Source organism: Schistocerca piceifrons, chromosome 3 (assembly GCF_021461385.2).
Source record: "Schistocerca piceifrons isolate TAMUIC-IGC-003096 chromosome 3, iqSchPice1.1, whole genome shotgun sequence".
NCBI classification, from domain to species: Eukaryota; Metazoa; Arthropoda; class Insecta; order Orthoptera; family Acrididae; genus Schistocerca; species Schistocerca piceifrons.
Window position 1 is genome coordinate 844,023,914 of NC_060140.1, and position 16,407 is coordinate 844,040,320.

At 36.7% G+C, this 16,407-nt stretch overlaps 1 protein-coding gene across 1 annotated transcript in view; it reads right to left on the reverse strand.

The window, feature by feature from the left end:
• Positions 1 to 213: 213 nt before the first annotated feature.
• LOC124789917 (palmitoyl-protein thioesterase 1) overlaps positions 214 to 16,407 on the reverse strand; it is a 53,412-nt gene continuing 37,218 nt past the window's right edge. The window contains exon 6 of the mRNA XM_047257436.1: positions 214 to 450. Within this exon, the coding sequence (XP_047113392.1) occupies positions 325 to 450 (126 nt within the window). The 3' untranslated portion in view covers positions 214 to 324. The remainder of the gene's footprint in view (positions 451 to 16,407) is intronic.

A 16,407-nucleotide genomic window follows, 5' to 3' on the forward strand; every position in this document is an offset into this window, starting at 1 on the left:
GGCATAGTTAATAAAATAATAAATACAGACAACATTCAATATGCATATCAGAACAACACACACACACACACACACACACAATCTAAGTTTGCACAATTATTACTGTTTTTAAAATAAAGTATACCAAACAGTGAAGTTAACTAGTTTGTTAGAAAATGATACGCATATGTGTAGAGTTTTTTTTGTCTACTATTTCTCACATTCATCATTCTAGCATTCATTGGCAGTTAAAAATAAATATTTTTAGTCTACTGTACTTTTTCAGAAACTTGCAGGAAATACATCCCCCTATACTCATTAATATTTCCCTGTAATGATAAAGTATCATTCTAGAAAACCATGAAGGATTGTATTGACAAACCATTCTTCACTAAACTGCAGATGATTACCATCAATTGCAATCAGTTTTAGGCGGCCCTCTTTATCCATCTGTTTTAGGCCTATACGGTCCTGTAACAATTCAAAAACAAGCGATTACATCCCACACACTACTCCAAGTAAATGTTATCGATCAGGGAAAGTTCTTAGTGGAATATACATAATGAAATGAGTAAAGGCAACAGCTCACTGTATAGTTAGAATGGCTACATTGTCCCACATGACTATGTTGTACCAGCCACGAAGCTTGAATAGGATGAGTGCTTTTATCAGGCGAACTGGCTCAGGGGATAAAGGAAGTGGGGAGAGGTACAAAAGATCAGAGGAAAGAGTGGCTAATGTCTGGGAGGGGAAGGCAAGTGCACAGGACTGGACTCCAGCACTGAAGAGTTTGCTCATATGTAGGCAGATGGAGGAATGGACAAGGAGGGTGAAATGGCAAACAAAGCAGTAGTTTCTTTAGAGGAAGAAGTGAGTGGAGTGGAGCGGGATATGGTTCATGGGATATGAGTGGAATTGGATGTGGGACAGGAGCTAACAGGGATCGACACTAGGAGGATTCTGGGATCAAAGGATGTGTTGTAAAGGCAATTTCCATACACACAGTTCAGAGACACTAGTATGAGGGATGAGGATGCAAATGTTAAAGGTTTGAAGCAGGCATTGTCAAGCATGCTGCACACAGCAGTATTTTCTATCACTGAGTGGTTAACCCTACTCTTGGCCGCAGCACATCATATTAGAGTTCTATCACATGAATATCCTATTCCAGGCGTGGCTCATTGTTTCCATGCTGGGGAAGGTTGCAACGTTTATCGACTGGCGCTAACCTAGACGTTGGGCTATCCTACAAATTAGTCTGTCACCACAACCAAAATTACAGGAGGAGTGGGAGCAACATCATCATACTCTAGCCAAGCATTTACATGCCATATGTTTTTTCCATTTCATAATGAACTACTAAATAACATGAAAAACTAAATGAAAGATAAAATATATAGGAAGCTAACTTATCCCCCAACAAATCGAACTACAAGACGCGTTTTGGAAAGATCATTAATGCAGTGTATATATTAACTTTGCTGCATGCTTGATGTTTCTTGTATTTTCATTTCTAAACTTCAATATTTTGTGTGGTCAAATCGTGGCATTCTCACTTTGTGTGATGGAACAGGGATGTTTCCATGATGTCGCAAATCCTGTGCTGTGACTGGCTGACATGAGCTACCGGAGCATTCACCATTGTAATTTACACACCGTATTTATACTTGTGTATTACAAAAACATTCATTTTAAGTGGCATAGCACATGCAACCATCCAGCTGCATTGTACACTGCTGTGTTAAAATTGCATGTATACCGTAGCCTGAATTTACACTAGTTTGGTACTTGATTCATGTTTACATTAGGTCTGGGCAAACCAAGTTCCTTCACTTTCTTCCTAATTACAAGTTTCAATATTTTACTTGATACCTTCCACAATGGATTCATATTGCATTGTTTCCAAACACTGATTAATGACACATCACAGCTAACAGAGATATAAAGACACAGGGATTCAATAGCAAAGTTTCAGCAACTTTGACGTAAGCAATGGAATGTGAAAATTGTGTGCTGGTTGGCAGGACACCCTTAGACTGAAATACCAGAGCCTTAGACACACCCATAAGAGCTGTACTATGAGGAAGCCACCTTCCCCCAAACCTATGCCACGCAGAGCTAAGCCCTGTTTCTAGGTGCAGCTTTAAGATTAGCTACTACCTGTTCAAAAAACACCGTGTGAAATCGCATACCAACAGTTCTTAAAATGTTGACTGGCGATATTTAAATCCACATGGGAAATATGCAAAATGGCTTTTGATAATTTAAATTCTGTAACACGTTACTGAGAAATTTATTTTAATATATGTTTTAGGGTGGCTCCACCTCAGAGCCTGTCCTTTCCCAATTGGGGGGGAGGGAGGGGGGCACGGACATGTGTAACCAGTCATATCATACAGCAAATTTGCTGTAACTTTTGCCTTTTGCACGGCCTTCCATATATGGACATGACTATCAATCAGATGTTCATCTGAATTAATGACGAGCTCCAAATTATGGCCAAGACCAGAGTTGGTCACTCAGTGGTAGAATATGCTGCTGAGCACAACATGCTTACTTCAATGGCTGCTTCACAAACCTTGTCATTTGTATTTTTGACACTGATACCAGCTGCTCCACACTATGTAGATGGAAATTGTCTTCATGACACATCCTTCAATCTCACTATCCTCTTGGCCTCAATGCCTGCTAGCCTCTCCCACACCCACTTCCACCTCTGTCCCTATGCTCCCCACTTCACTCACTCCACACTTTCGCCCTACTCTACACAGTTTCCACAATTCAGTGCACTGAATGTTCTCTTCATGTATGGGTCATGTAATCCACAATGCAAGGAAATTTTCACAAAATATATTTAGTATAATGTGACAAAACATTTTGCCCAGTCTTCTCAACATGTACATCTCCCATATTCAAATTTCTTCCTATTGTTACACACACAGTCAACCAATATAGCCAATTTTCACATTACGAATTTACATTAAATTACAATTTGTAGCTATCACTCTCAATTCATCTAGTTACCCTTATCATAAAGTGATATAACAACTAAAAAAGGTAAAAGTAATTCCATTAAAGTCTTTCATTTCAAGTTCATTGCCAGTATGGCTGCCATCTACATTTACATCTACATTCTGTAAGCCACCAATACAGTGTGTGGTGAAGATAATTTGAGTACTACTATCATTTCCCTATGTTCTTGTTCCATTTGCAAATGGTGCATGTGAAGGATGACTGTGGTTAAATCTACATATGAGTTCTAATATCTCTGATTTTCCTGTCATACTCATTTTACATTATGTATGTAGGAATGTACACATTCAGATTTTCAACAGCAAACCTCTACATGAAGGAACACCACTTCTCTTGTAGTGCCTGCTCGTGGAGTTTGTTGAGCATCTCCCTAACACTCTTGCATTAATTAAACAAGTCTATGGTGACCCCCCCCCCCCCCCCCCCCCCCCCAATATTATTCCTATCTGTAAGGGACCCAAACTGATAAACGTTTGAAGATTCAGTGAAACAAGAGTTCTTTAAACCACTTCTTTCACAGATGATTTCATTTCCTTAAGGTTTTTCCATTGGATCTAGACTGTCATCAGCATTTTCTACAAGTAGTTCTGTGGGATCATTTAGATCATTCTGGACATTACTCTTAGATATTTTACGGTTGTTTCTGTTTCCACTGATTTATTGCCAGTGGTGTTGTAGCACTGGGTCTCTTCACCAGGTTCTCAGCAATATGTTATGTTTATTTACAGTCAGGATTAATTCCCAGTCCAAGCAACAATAGCTAACCCTCTGCTTTTGTTCCCGTAGTTCACTACAGCCTGCCATTGTGACCTTCCTGTAGTTGACATCATCATTAATGAACATCTTCACAGAGAGTCCAACATTATCCACTACATCATTTATTTATATCATGAACAGTAACAGTCATATATAACGCCTCCTTGTGGTACAGCTGAAGCTACTTTCACGTCTCATGATTTTTTATTGTGAAGAATGATGTGATAATGTCTACCAACTAAGAAGCCCTGAATCCAATCACATAACTGGTCCAGCACTCAGTAAGCTCACATTTTGTTCACTAAAGAACACTGTGGAACTGTATATAATGGCTTCTGGAAGGCAAGATAGATGGTATCAAACTGGATAATGTTGTCTATGATACTCTGTATTAAATAAACAAACACTACCAGAATCACAACATTTAATTTAACACTTTACAGAAGTGCAATATAAAGAAAATTTGTCTCAGGGGTAGTAGAAATAAATACAAAATATTATGAACTCACACATACCTGGCACTGCAAAGCGCAGTTTGTCAACATTTGTGTAAAACTAAAGTGAAAAATAAGGATGTGGTGGGGAAAAATTCTCCTATCACATGACATTTGCATCAGTCATAGTAGAGTAAGTTAAAACAGTGTAAAACTATTTCTCCATGTGGTATATAATAAAATAAAAAAGGAAATTTTAATAAAAAAATTCAAACTCACAGGACATTTTAATGTAGTACATTTTAGCATGAATGATGGATGCATTATACAATAATAAATTTAAAAGAACTGACAGCACAATTTGAGTCATACATTTCCATTTTTGTTCACATATTTTAAAAAGCCAGTGCAAAATTACTGTACAAATCCTAGACTAAGAATTTACTTTCATTTTAATGAATAAGAATAGGGATATGCTGACGACTCTTACTATAAAACGGTAATAAAGGGGGGAAAAGAAGAAGTCTAGTTACAAAATAAAAGTGCATTAATGTGGTAGATTTCAGCATGAATGATACGTAATAGATAATAAATAAATGTTACAAGCACACTGTGTATGATACATTTTCATTCTTGTTTACATATTTTAAAAGAATGTAAAATAATCAAACAGATCTGAACTAATGAATTTGCCTTCATTCAAATGAATAAGAATAGAAATACACTGAGCACTCTTACTGCAAGTTAGAAAAGGGAACGATAAATGAAATTAGTTATAAAATAGCCACAGAAAAACTGATGAAAATGGAACTTAGTTATGAGATAACCACAGCTATTTCTTAGCTTACTATTAATACAATTAAATGAAAGTGTTACGTGTCAAATGGTTCTTACTGAACTTACGAAATAAAAATTAAGGAATTTTTTAAGCACCTTTTCTTTACTGACAACAATTGCACTCCATACTATAGTGAGGTCAAGAATAAAACACAAATGCACAAGCAGGTGATAACTTCAATATAGTATTACTATAATAAAGCTGAACAGCCTCAGGTCTGCCCCAGGTAGCTGAGTGGTCAGTGCGATGGACTGTCAATCCTAAGGGCACGGGTTCGATTCCCTGGGTCGGAGATTTTCTACACTCAGGGACGGGGTATTGTATTGTCCTAATCATCATCATTTCATTCCCATCGATGCGCAAGTCGCCGAATTGGCGTCAAATCAAAAGACTTGCACCAGGCGAGCAGTCTACCCGACGGGAGGCCCTCGCCACATGCCATTATTATGAACAGTCTCAACTTAACAGAAATAAGGGAAATTCTTTAAAACCTTACCAACAATATTCTTCACTGCACATCTGCTTCATCTTTGATAAATGCTTTTCTTATTAAAGCAGTTAAAGTAAGTATGTCACATTTTATAGTCCTCTCTGCAGTTTCTATCATGCAACAACACACAAAAGTAATTCCAAGTGTGTGAGTTTTAATGACACTGAGAACGAATTATCAATAAGAAAAACTTATAAGAACTAAAAAATAAATAAATTAAAAAAGCCACAGTATAGACAAAAAACAGTAATTCATATCATGTTTTTAAGGTCATTTATTTTTTCCTTACTCTGGCGGTCTAATGCTTGAACCACTTCTTTCTTTTCACAAGCCTTTTTCCTTAGTGCATAATATTGCGAAATAGTGATTAGATTGTGAGTAATGAGAAATGATCCTCGTCCTTTCTGCAATCTCTGAAAGTTCATCAGCTGATTTACGCAATAAAGAAATGTTAGAATTGAGGTGCATTCTGCTCTAAACCTCCCAACTCTCTTGTAATCCATGCTTTCTTTCTGATAGTGTCTTGATCTTCTGCACTTGTTTTTGTTCCTCAAGATAAGTCACACATTTTTTTTCTGACAGAAGATGCACATGCCAACAAATCCTTAGTAATTTGTACATTCTGCACTCCCCCACAAAATTTAAAAAGGTCTTTAACTTGCTGTGTAGCAACATAGGCCCTTTCTTTCAATTCTTTACTTCTAGGGCATTGTTGATTGAGAATCCACTCTATACTGTTGCTTGACCATGTGACCAGATTAAAATATTCTTGCAAACCTCCAAGATTTCTTTGAAACATCTTGAATACATTTCTTGTACAAGAAGTCATCTAATCTCAAAATTTTAATGTCAAAATCTCTACATTCTTGATATAGAATTTTCTGTACAAAATCTCCAAACTCAATATGAGGGAATCACAATTTTCCGCCAAAACATGACCACTTTCGAGCAGATTATTCAGTATTAATTTCATTTTTTCTTTCAAGCATCTCTATTTTCAAGAATAACTTCTGGATCAAGATAGACTGAACAATGTACAAAGTAATATCGTAATGGAGATTTTTCAGGAAAACTTTCAATCATTTTCAAAATAAATGACTGTGCTTCATGATAAAGGCTAGAACATTTTTCTTGGTAATCTTTTCCTCCTTAACCATGCTAGACAAAATTTTGCCTCCAACAGAGCCTAAATCTACCTTACTTAATTCACTGAGTGAAGATGACCCCACTTCATAAGTAACAAGCTTATCTGAGAAATCAATTTTCTTGACATTCTCATTCTTCAGTAAACGAAAATTGAGAAGATAATGATTTACTTTGTAAGATGTGAAAAAATGAAGTTTTCTTTTTAATAACTTATCCTTTAGTGCTGATGAAACAACCCTATAGGAATTGGAAACTGGCTTGGCAATTTTCCGCTTTTCTACAAGCAACGAACAAAGAAATGTCATCCAAAACTTCCAGAGCATGTAATCACACACCCACTTTAATCTACAAGCCTGAGGCAGGGAGAGCCTTACCCATCTCACCCTACATGTCAACCATTTGAGCAAGCCTCATAACTGCTTTGGCCTTTGACCTATACATGCAGCCTTTCTTTTTCTCCTTTTAAGTTTGATACGTTAAGTGATTTTTAAGTTTGAATATAACTTTAAATGCGAACATTTTTAGGTTAGGCTTTACCGTGACTGTTACTGACATTAAATGAAACAACAAGTTTACTGTTACCAGTCACCGTTTTATTTTTTCCACGACGCGTTTCGAAGGTTTAAACCTCCATCATCGGGTGGATTTACATTAGTTAGTATTACATATGTGTGTGTGTTGTGTTACGACATTTGGAGGAACTTGTGGCACTGCCTAGTGGAGAAACAAGACACTATTTCATAATATGGTTTTGGATAACTTTTGACAAAAAATTAAACTGATATTTAATGGTAAACTTTAATAAGTAAACTGGAGTACCTCCAGTGGTCACAGGTTCCTTTTTCTGTCGTAACACTTCACATGTATACTGCCACATTTGTAAACAAATATGGCGTCTACAAATGTGGCAGTATACATGTGAAGTGTTACGACAGAAAAAGGAACCTGTGACCACTGGAGGCAGTGCCACAAGTTCCTCCAAATGTCGTAACACAACACACACACATATGTAATACTAACTAATGTAAATCCACCCGACGATGGAGGTTTAAACCTTCGAAACGCGCCGTGGAAAAAAGAAAACGGTGACTGGTAACAGTAAACTTGTTGTTTCATTTAATGTCAGTAACAGTCACGGTAAAGCTTAACCTAAAAATGTTCGCATTTAAAGTTAATCTGCCCAGTCAGGCAATCAAGGCTATTTTCGAATATAAGAACAGTGCAGAAAAGGTCGCAATGACGACACAACACATACACTTCAATAGGAATTGTCTCAAGAATAACGTCATCCCAAATTATGTTAAGATTGACGTCAAAACAAACACAACAACTGCGAAGAAAACACTGGATATCGCACGAAAACTCTGGGTGAAAAATGAACTGAAAGAACTTTATATTAAAAAACAAAAGTTCAACACACAGCTTTATAATGCAGAATTACAATTGGGAAAGTTGCTTCATAGATTAGAATATGATTCCATAACCAAAAAAGTCAAAGAGTACACAGAGTTCATCGTACAGAAAACGAAAGCTACACAGAAGAAAAAACTGGCCAATCTCATAAAGCAACAATCACCTTCCAAACCGAACCAAAACAGCCAAAAGAAGCACTCATTCTACACACCTTTCCTCAACAACACCAACATAATATTCACTGCAGAAGAAGAGGCACTACTCTGCAAAGGCTTAAAACACAATGTTCAAGCTCCACTGGACCAAAAGAACCAAGAGAAGCTCATCACCTGTGTAACACAGATCTCGACCACCGCCTTTAAGAAGCAAACCGACAGAATATCAGCCTGCCACAAAATTAACGAAATCATTGAAAAGGAAATTGCAAAACCATTCCCAGCATACAAGAAAAGAGAAGAAGCCCTTACACGTACCATTAAGACTAAATTAAACATAAATAATGCAATAATTGTAAAAGCTGACAAGGACAACACAACTGTTGTAATGGACAGAACTACATACATAGAAAAAACTTTAGACTTCTTCCAAACCAGCAACATAACTGAAATACATAAAGATCCAACAGCCAGAATACAAAAGGAGATTAAACACATTTCAAACAACATTAACTTTCTACTCACCATCCAAGAAGCAAGAAACATTGTCACAATGAGCCTACAAGCACCTTGTCTTAGGTCACAACCTAAGATACACAAAGATGGGACCCCCATCAGACCCACAGTGAACTGTAGGAACAGCCCAACATTCAAGCTCAATAAAATACTCTTCAGAATTCTCAAACAAGCATACACATTCAATAATGAGAGAACACTTAAAAATACAACAGAATTCACACAATATGTCAAAAACATACAAGTACCTGATGGAGCCACACTTGCCTCATTCGACATACAAAACCTTTATTCATCAGTGCCAATAGATACCACACTACAAATAATTAATGCCAACCTACATAAACACAAAAAAATCCCTTCAACTCACATTAAAGAACTAATGGACCTGCTTGAATTCACACTTTCACACAACTATTTTAAATTTAACAATAAAATCTACAAACAAACAGATGGTCTGGCAATGGGCTCAAATCTTTCCGGATTGTTAGCAGAAATATTTATTAGTAACCTAGAAGACAAAATCTTGAATTCCAATCACCACCTCCTCAAAAATATCATCTACTACTACAGATATGTAGATGATATCATAATTTTAATCAAAGGCACTAAAGATGACATCAGTGAGTTGAATCATTTTTTCAATAACTCCCATGAAAGCATAAAATTCACAGTCGAACACCAAAAAGATGACAGTATAAATTTCCTAGACCTTACCATTACAATAAAGAATAACAGATATCAGTTTGAAATTTATGGGAAGCCTACCACAACACATACTACAATCCACAACTCCTCTTGCCACCCCGCAGCACACAAAATGGCAGCATACCGGTACATGATTAATAGAGCTATCCAACTACCACTCTCAGAAGATAAACGTGATCAAGAAATTGAAATAATAAAACAAACAGCTATTGAAAATGGCTATAACAACTCCATAATAGACACTCTAAAACACTCAATAATGGCAAAGCAATCACAACACAAAAAACAAAAAGAAAATAATGTCTTGCATACAATCCCCTTTCTGGGTAACATTTCATACCAGATTGCTAATGTCTTCAAACGGAAAGGCATAAGTATATCCTTTACAACAGACAACAAGATTGGACAGAAGTTACCCCACAACATCGGCACACGAAACCCACTTCATCACACAGGTGTGTACAAAATTGAATGTTTGGACTGTGACTGCTTCTACATAGGCCAGGCAGGCAGATCATTTGAGATTAGGTTCAAGGAACACATGGCAGCACTAAAAAACAAAAAATACCACACATCAGCAATAGCTACCCACCTACATGAAACAAAACACCATGTTAACAACACAAGTATTAGCATCCTACACATCCAACCAAAAGGCAGAAAACTAGACATCCTTGAAACACTCCAAATATATAAACACCAAATGAAACAACCAGAATCCATCTTAAATGACAAAAATGACAATATTTACAATAGTATCATCTCTGTTTTCAGCAACTGCCTACACTCTTAAAAAAAACACACACACACACACACACACACACACACACACACACACACGTGCACATATCCTAATATTTACCATAAATATTGACAGCCGCCAAGAGTACAAGAGATTGACCTCATTCACAGATAATTCATCACACCAACAGCTTGTACCCCCTGTCAGCTTAAAACTGTATGTACATCATCTACTGACACAAATGTATATCTATCTGCATATTTTATAACATTAACCAGTGTATTACCCCAACCTTTAGGCAGCTAATATATGCAACACGTAATCTTAAGACTCCTTGCCATGTAAATGTTTGCTCTCATATAATCACTCCTTTCTCTCTCTCTCTCTCTCTTCAAAGAGTGTCATCTATGTATGATTTTACTGCTGTAGCCAATATGATCATTGTAATTGAAGCCTATAACATTTTACCTAATTGTTATTAGCAAGTATGAAGTTTAAACCATTTTAACTTTTCACCTGATTGCATAAACGAAACAAACACCTCCAAATGGTTTAAACGATTATTCTGTAATAATGTTGTTACAATGTATATTCTTTGCACTTTGCGATTATGTCTTCTCTTCTGCTGTACGAACCTTGCACCCAGCTGATTCCAGACGCCATATTTGTTTACAAATGTGGTAGTATACATGTCAAGTGTTACGACAGAAAAAGGAACCTGTGACCACTGGAGGTACTCTAGTTTACTTATTAAAGTTTACCATTAAATATCAGTTTAATTTTTTGTCAAAAGTTATCCAAAACCATATTCTGAAATAATGTCTTGTTTCTCCACTAGGCAGTGCCACAAGTTCCTCCAAATGTCGTAACACAACACACACACATATGTAATACTAACTAATGTAAATCCACCCGATGATGGAGGTTTAAACCTTCGAAACGCGTCGTGAAAAAATAAAAAATAAAACGGTGACTGGTAACAGTAAACTTATTGTTTCATTTAATTGAATATAACTGCCAAGGCAAAAACAAGAACTTGGAAGGACAGTAATTTAAAAAAAGGACAAAATAAGCCATATATAAGGACTTTTATAGCACAGTATAAAAATTAAGTATCTTTAAGCACTTTTAAGATACGTATGAATCCTGAGTAATATCAGTCTGAGGAGTGAGTGGCCGCTAGAGTGCACCACCTACCAAAGCAGGCCGAGGGAGGGGCGTGCAGTAGTGTGTTTATGCATGTCATAGGCTGCAATCTATGCCGACCACCTTCCATTGCAGCCACATAACATAATAAATACGTTCATGTTCACGGAACAAGGAAGAACATCAGGCATTGTACAACTACTGGACAATGTCATCATAAACATTACAGTAAGTGCAATGGGAATATTCATTCTGTCCATTAACATTCTGGTAAATGTTCTTTTCTCTTGGCAGTATAGATTTCAAAAGAACCTGACAAGAATATTAACGAACAGATCGAATTTTTCAGCTTGATATAGACACAGTTACAGTTAGCAACATTAACTTATTATTTAATTGATAACTAGTTTCGGATTACACGAACCGATTTTCAAACCGTCCAAACAAACAAAACAGTATTTTCCAAAATAGCATATCAACCATGTTAAGATTATACATAAACGTATAAGAAAGTCAAGTTTAACAATGAGCACTGCCAGAACAAACATATACCACTGTTCATAGTTAAACGTGACTCTGTTACAAGTAGGTGTATAATCTTAACATGGTTTACACACTATTTCGGAAAATACTGTTTTGTATGTGTGGACAATGGATTCAGGTCACCCAAAACTAGTCACCAATTATGTAAAAAGTTAGTATTGCAACTTTGGCTGATTCTATATCAAACTAGTTAACACAATTTGCTGTCCTGCAATTAATCCAGCATGCTGGAACTCTAGAATGAATTTTCTCAAAACACTTAGTTGAATATTTATGATGATATCCTCCAGTACATGCATAATGCCTGATGTTCTGCCTTGTTCCACAAACAGGAATGTATTCATCATGTTAGCTGACCTTTACAGAAGGTGGTCAGCACAGACTGTAGTCTGTTACATGTATAAACACATTTTTTTCCCCTTTTATAACTTACAGTAAGGGTCCTGTGCATTTCTATTCTTATTCAATTAAGTGAAGGCAAATTCAAAAAGTTTAAGATATCTTCCATAATTTTACACTGCCTTTTAAAATAAGTAAACAAAAACAAAGATGTATGATACACAGTGTGCTGTCTAATGCGTCATCCATGCTGAAAGGTACTGCATTAATGCAGTTATTGTTCCTCCCCCCTCCCTCTTCCCTTTTTACCTCACAGTAAGAGTTCTGAGTGTATTCCTATTCTTATAAAGTTTGAGGCACTAACTATTGCCACCACGAATAACTCCAAAGGTATGATAGATAGTAGCTGAAAGGTTTGTGAGACAAAAGTTGCATGGGACAATGGGGGCCATAATATGACGCTGGTTTTTTTGTTGCTAGGTAGGGTCATGTCAGAGATATGAAAGTCAACTCTGTTTTTTTTTAAATGGGATGCCACAGTTTGGTACTTATTTTCTGATAGCGGCCATCGTGACAAATCCAATGATGTGTAACAGTAAGGTCTTTGAAGTTCAAAAAGGTGGCATGAACATCCATTTACAGAAGGTGTCTGAAGTGGTTGACCATTGGTATCAACGCAGTGCTGCAATCTTCTTATCATGGATTAAGTGGTATTGCTTATCACTTCGACACTTATTACAGCACATGCTCTGACAATTCTCTCTTGTATATCGTGCAAATAGTAAATATTCGCCAATACAGCGTATCCATCTAACGTGCCATTGACATGTAAACACCATTCAACAGTTTTGCAATATAACACAAATAGGAATGGTAAGATCAGTATCGTCAAATCAAGCGAATGTGAATGATGCATTCCGTCTATTCCTTCGAAGATCAAGTCGATATGTTTCTCATTTAAGGAGAATGCCAACGAAATTCAGTGAGAGCTAGAGACTTATACGCTGAAAGATATCCTCAATACACTCACCTTTCACTTCGTACATTTAAATATGAGTATGATAAATTGGGAACAACTGGATCTTTATCGCATCGGAAACATATTCAGCAAAAGAAAGTTACTAACGAGGAAACAGAAATTGGCACTCTTGCCGCTGTGGTTTGAGATCCTTGTGTTAGTTCGCGTCAAATCGCAAAGGAATCTGCCATGAGCCAGAGTAGTGTTGTTTGTTTTCTGCATTGCCATAAGTATCATCCTTACCATATCAGTCTCCATCAAAAATTAACTGGTACAGAGTGTATGCGTCACATTGAATTCTGCTGATGGGCTCAACTTCAGATTCAGAGGGATGACAGATTTATTAATTTGATTTTATTTAGACAGACTACATTCACAGACTGATGAGACTACATTCACAAACTATAGAAATGTTAATTTGCATAACATGCACTATTGGGCAACTGAAAATCCATGCTGGCTGCGGCAAGTTGCAGACCAAAAACCATGGTCGCTGAACGTATTGTGTGGGATTCTGGAGGACAGAATTATAGACCCCTATTTCATCAAAGGAAATCTTATTGGTAGGAAGTACACCACATTCCTGCAAGAAACATTAGGTTTGTTATTGGAAGAAATACATTTAGGATCAAGGAACAGAATGTGGTATCAACACGATGGATGTCCAGCACATTTTTTGCTGATGGCTACAAATGTGTTGCAGAGACAATTCCCAAATCGTTGGATTGAATGCAGAGGAGATGTGTTGTGGCCGGCTCATTCACCAGACTTGATGCCTCTGGACTTTTTCTTGTGGGATTTCGTAAAAGAGATTGTTTATAAAGATGTTCCTACTACATCTGAAGATATGCGAGTGAGAATTGTCAGAGCATAATGTGCTAAGGAATATCTCTCAATGTGATAAGGAATACCACTCAATCCATGATAGGAAAACTGTAGCACTGCATTGATACCAATGGTCATCACTTCAAACACCTTCTGTAAATGGATGTTATGCCACCTTTTTGACCTTCGTTGACCTTCAAAGACCTTACTGTTACACACAATTGGGTTCGTCTCAATAGCCACTATCAGAAAATAAGTACCAAACTGTAGCATCCCATTTAAAAAAACAAAGCTGACCTTCATATCTCTGCAGTGACCCCACCTAGCAACAAAAAACCAATGTCATATTATGGCCCCCATTGTCCCATGCAACTTCTGTCCCACAAACTTTTCAGCTCCTATCATACGTTTGGAGTTTTTTTTTGTGGCAATAGTTAGTGACTCACCCTGTATATTAAAATGAAGGCACATTCTTGGTCTAAGATATTTTCCCCTGGTTTTTTAAAATATGTAAACAACAAAAATGTATGATGCACAGGGTGCTGTCAGTAAGTTTATAACTTTTTTTTTAAATGTATTAAAGTATGATGCATCACTTATGCTGAAATGTACTAAATTAGTGTCTCCTGTAAGTCTGATTTTTTTATTAATTTTTCTTTTTTATTTAATTATACATGAAGATATAGTTTTATACTGTTTTAACATACTCCTATATGACTTATGTCATGTAACTATAAAAAAATTTTTCACTGTCACATTTTTTTTACATTAGTTTCAAACAGCTGTTGACAAAACTCCACTTTGTGGTGCCATTTGTGCGTGTAGTGTTCATAATATTTTGGTGTTATTTCCACTACGAGACAAGTGTTCATAATATTGCACTTCTGTAAAATCATTGTAACTTTCTTTTTGTTCCAACCGAGGCCTGAAGATGATCAGCAGCACAGATTGATATTGGTAGACAGTAAATCAAGTTGTTATCCAGATGGAATGTGTGTATTAAGGGCCACTGTTTCTAAGGCATGGTGCCAATTATGAGGTACCCTGTATCACATGGATGAACACAGCAAGCCAGGTTTCACAAGATCTCTCTTTATAGAATCGATGTTGATAACTATAGAGCTGACTTTCATTCTCCAACAAGAGCACAACACATAAACAAAAATGTGGTGTGAAAGTCTACAACAGACAGATGTCAGTAATATAGGGCTATAATTGTGTGTACCTGTCCTACAACCATTCCTGAAAATGGGAATGAATCGCCTTTCTAATTTCTTAGTATTGTTTGTTGCTCCAGCAACCCAAAATAAACTGTTGCTATAACATTAGAAAGTTCTTATGCATAATTTGTACAGAATATCACAGATGTCCAATCAGGTCCAGCTGCCTTTCCATTGCTAAGGAAACACAGATAACTGCTTCTAATCGCCAGACATTTGTGACACTTGCAACAACAGATTAAAATGAAATGCAACACCAGGTTTCTTTAATGCAAGTACACCAATGGACCAGAACAGTGTCATTCTTTCAAAATGACCCATGACTTCCTGAGATTCTAGTGAAGCTAGTTGGTTGTATAAACCTATATATGGTGTAAATAATAACTTTACAACATATCACAGTGGTGTAGGGGATACTGAGATGAACAAATAAATATAAGACACTTGTGGTCTAATAAGTTGGAGAAACATCCTTAAATTGAACAAAAAAAGCCACCCAAGGGAGAAATTTTACAAGGTCTTCTCACCCTTTTATGCCCCTGGCTTAGTTGTGCATTTAAAATTGTGAAACTGGTGTTCGTGTAACTTTGTATCTCGCAATTTTGTGGATTTTAAGCACATAAAATTAATAGTTACATCTTTTGTTTCTCTTGCCTTCTTACTACGAGACTACCGTGCTTGTAATGGTTAAGTTTAGATGGAATTTGAAACCTAATTAGTTTTTCCATAATATGTTCAAAAGTATTCTACTTTCATTACCCTCACAGGAAATATTAACGAATTAATGTTAACAAAAGCTGGCAGCTGGCAGGGTGAGAAGCTGATTTTGATTTTTGGGTCACTCAACAGTGTGGTTATCGGCGCCCTTACAAATTTCCAATCTTTTCACTGCCCAGTCTCACTATTTTCCTGAATGATGAAGACAACACAAACACCCAGTTCTCAGGTAGAGAAAATCCCTGACCTGGCCGGGAATGAAACCTGAGACCCCTGATCCAGAGGCTGCAATGCTAACCACTAGACCTCGAGCTGCGGAAAAGAGGGTGAGATGATACTAACAACCTTGCGTGGCATATGTGCATTGTAAATTAGGTAGTTTTCTAGGT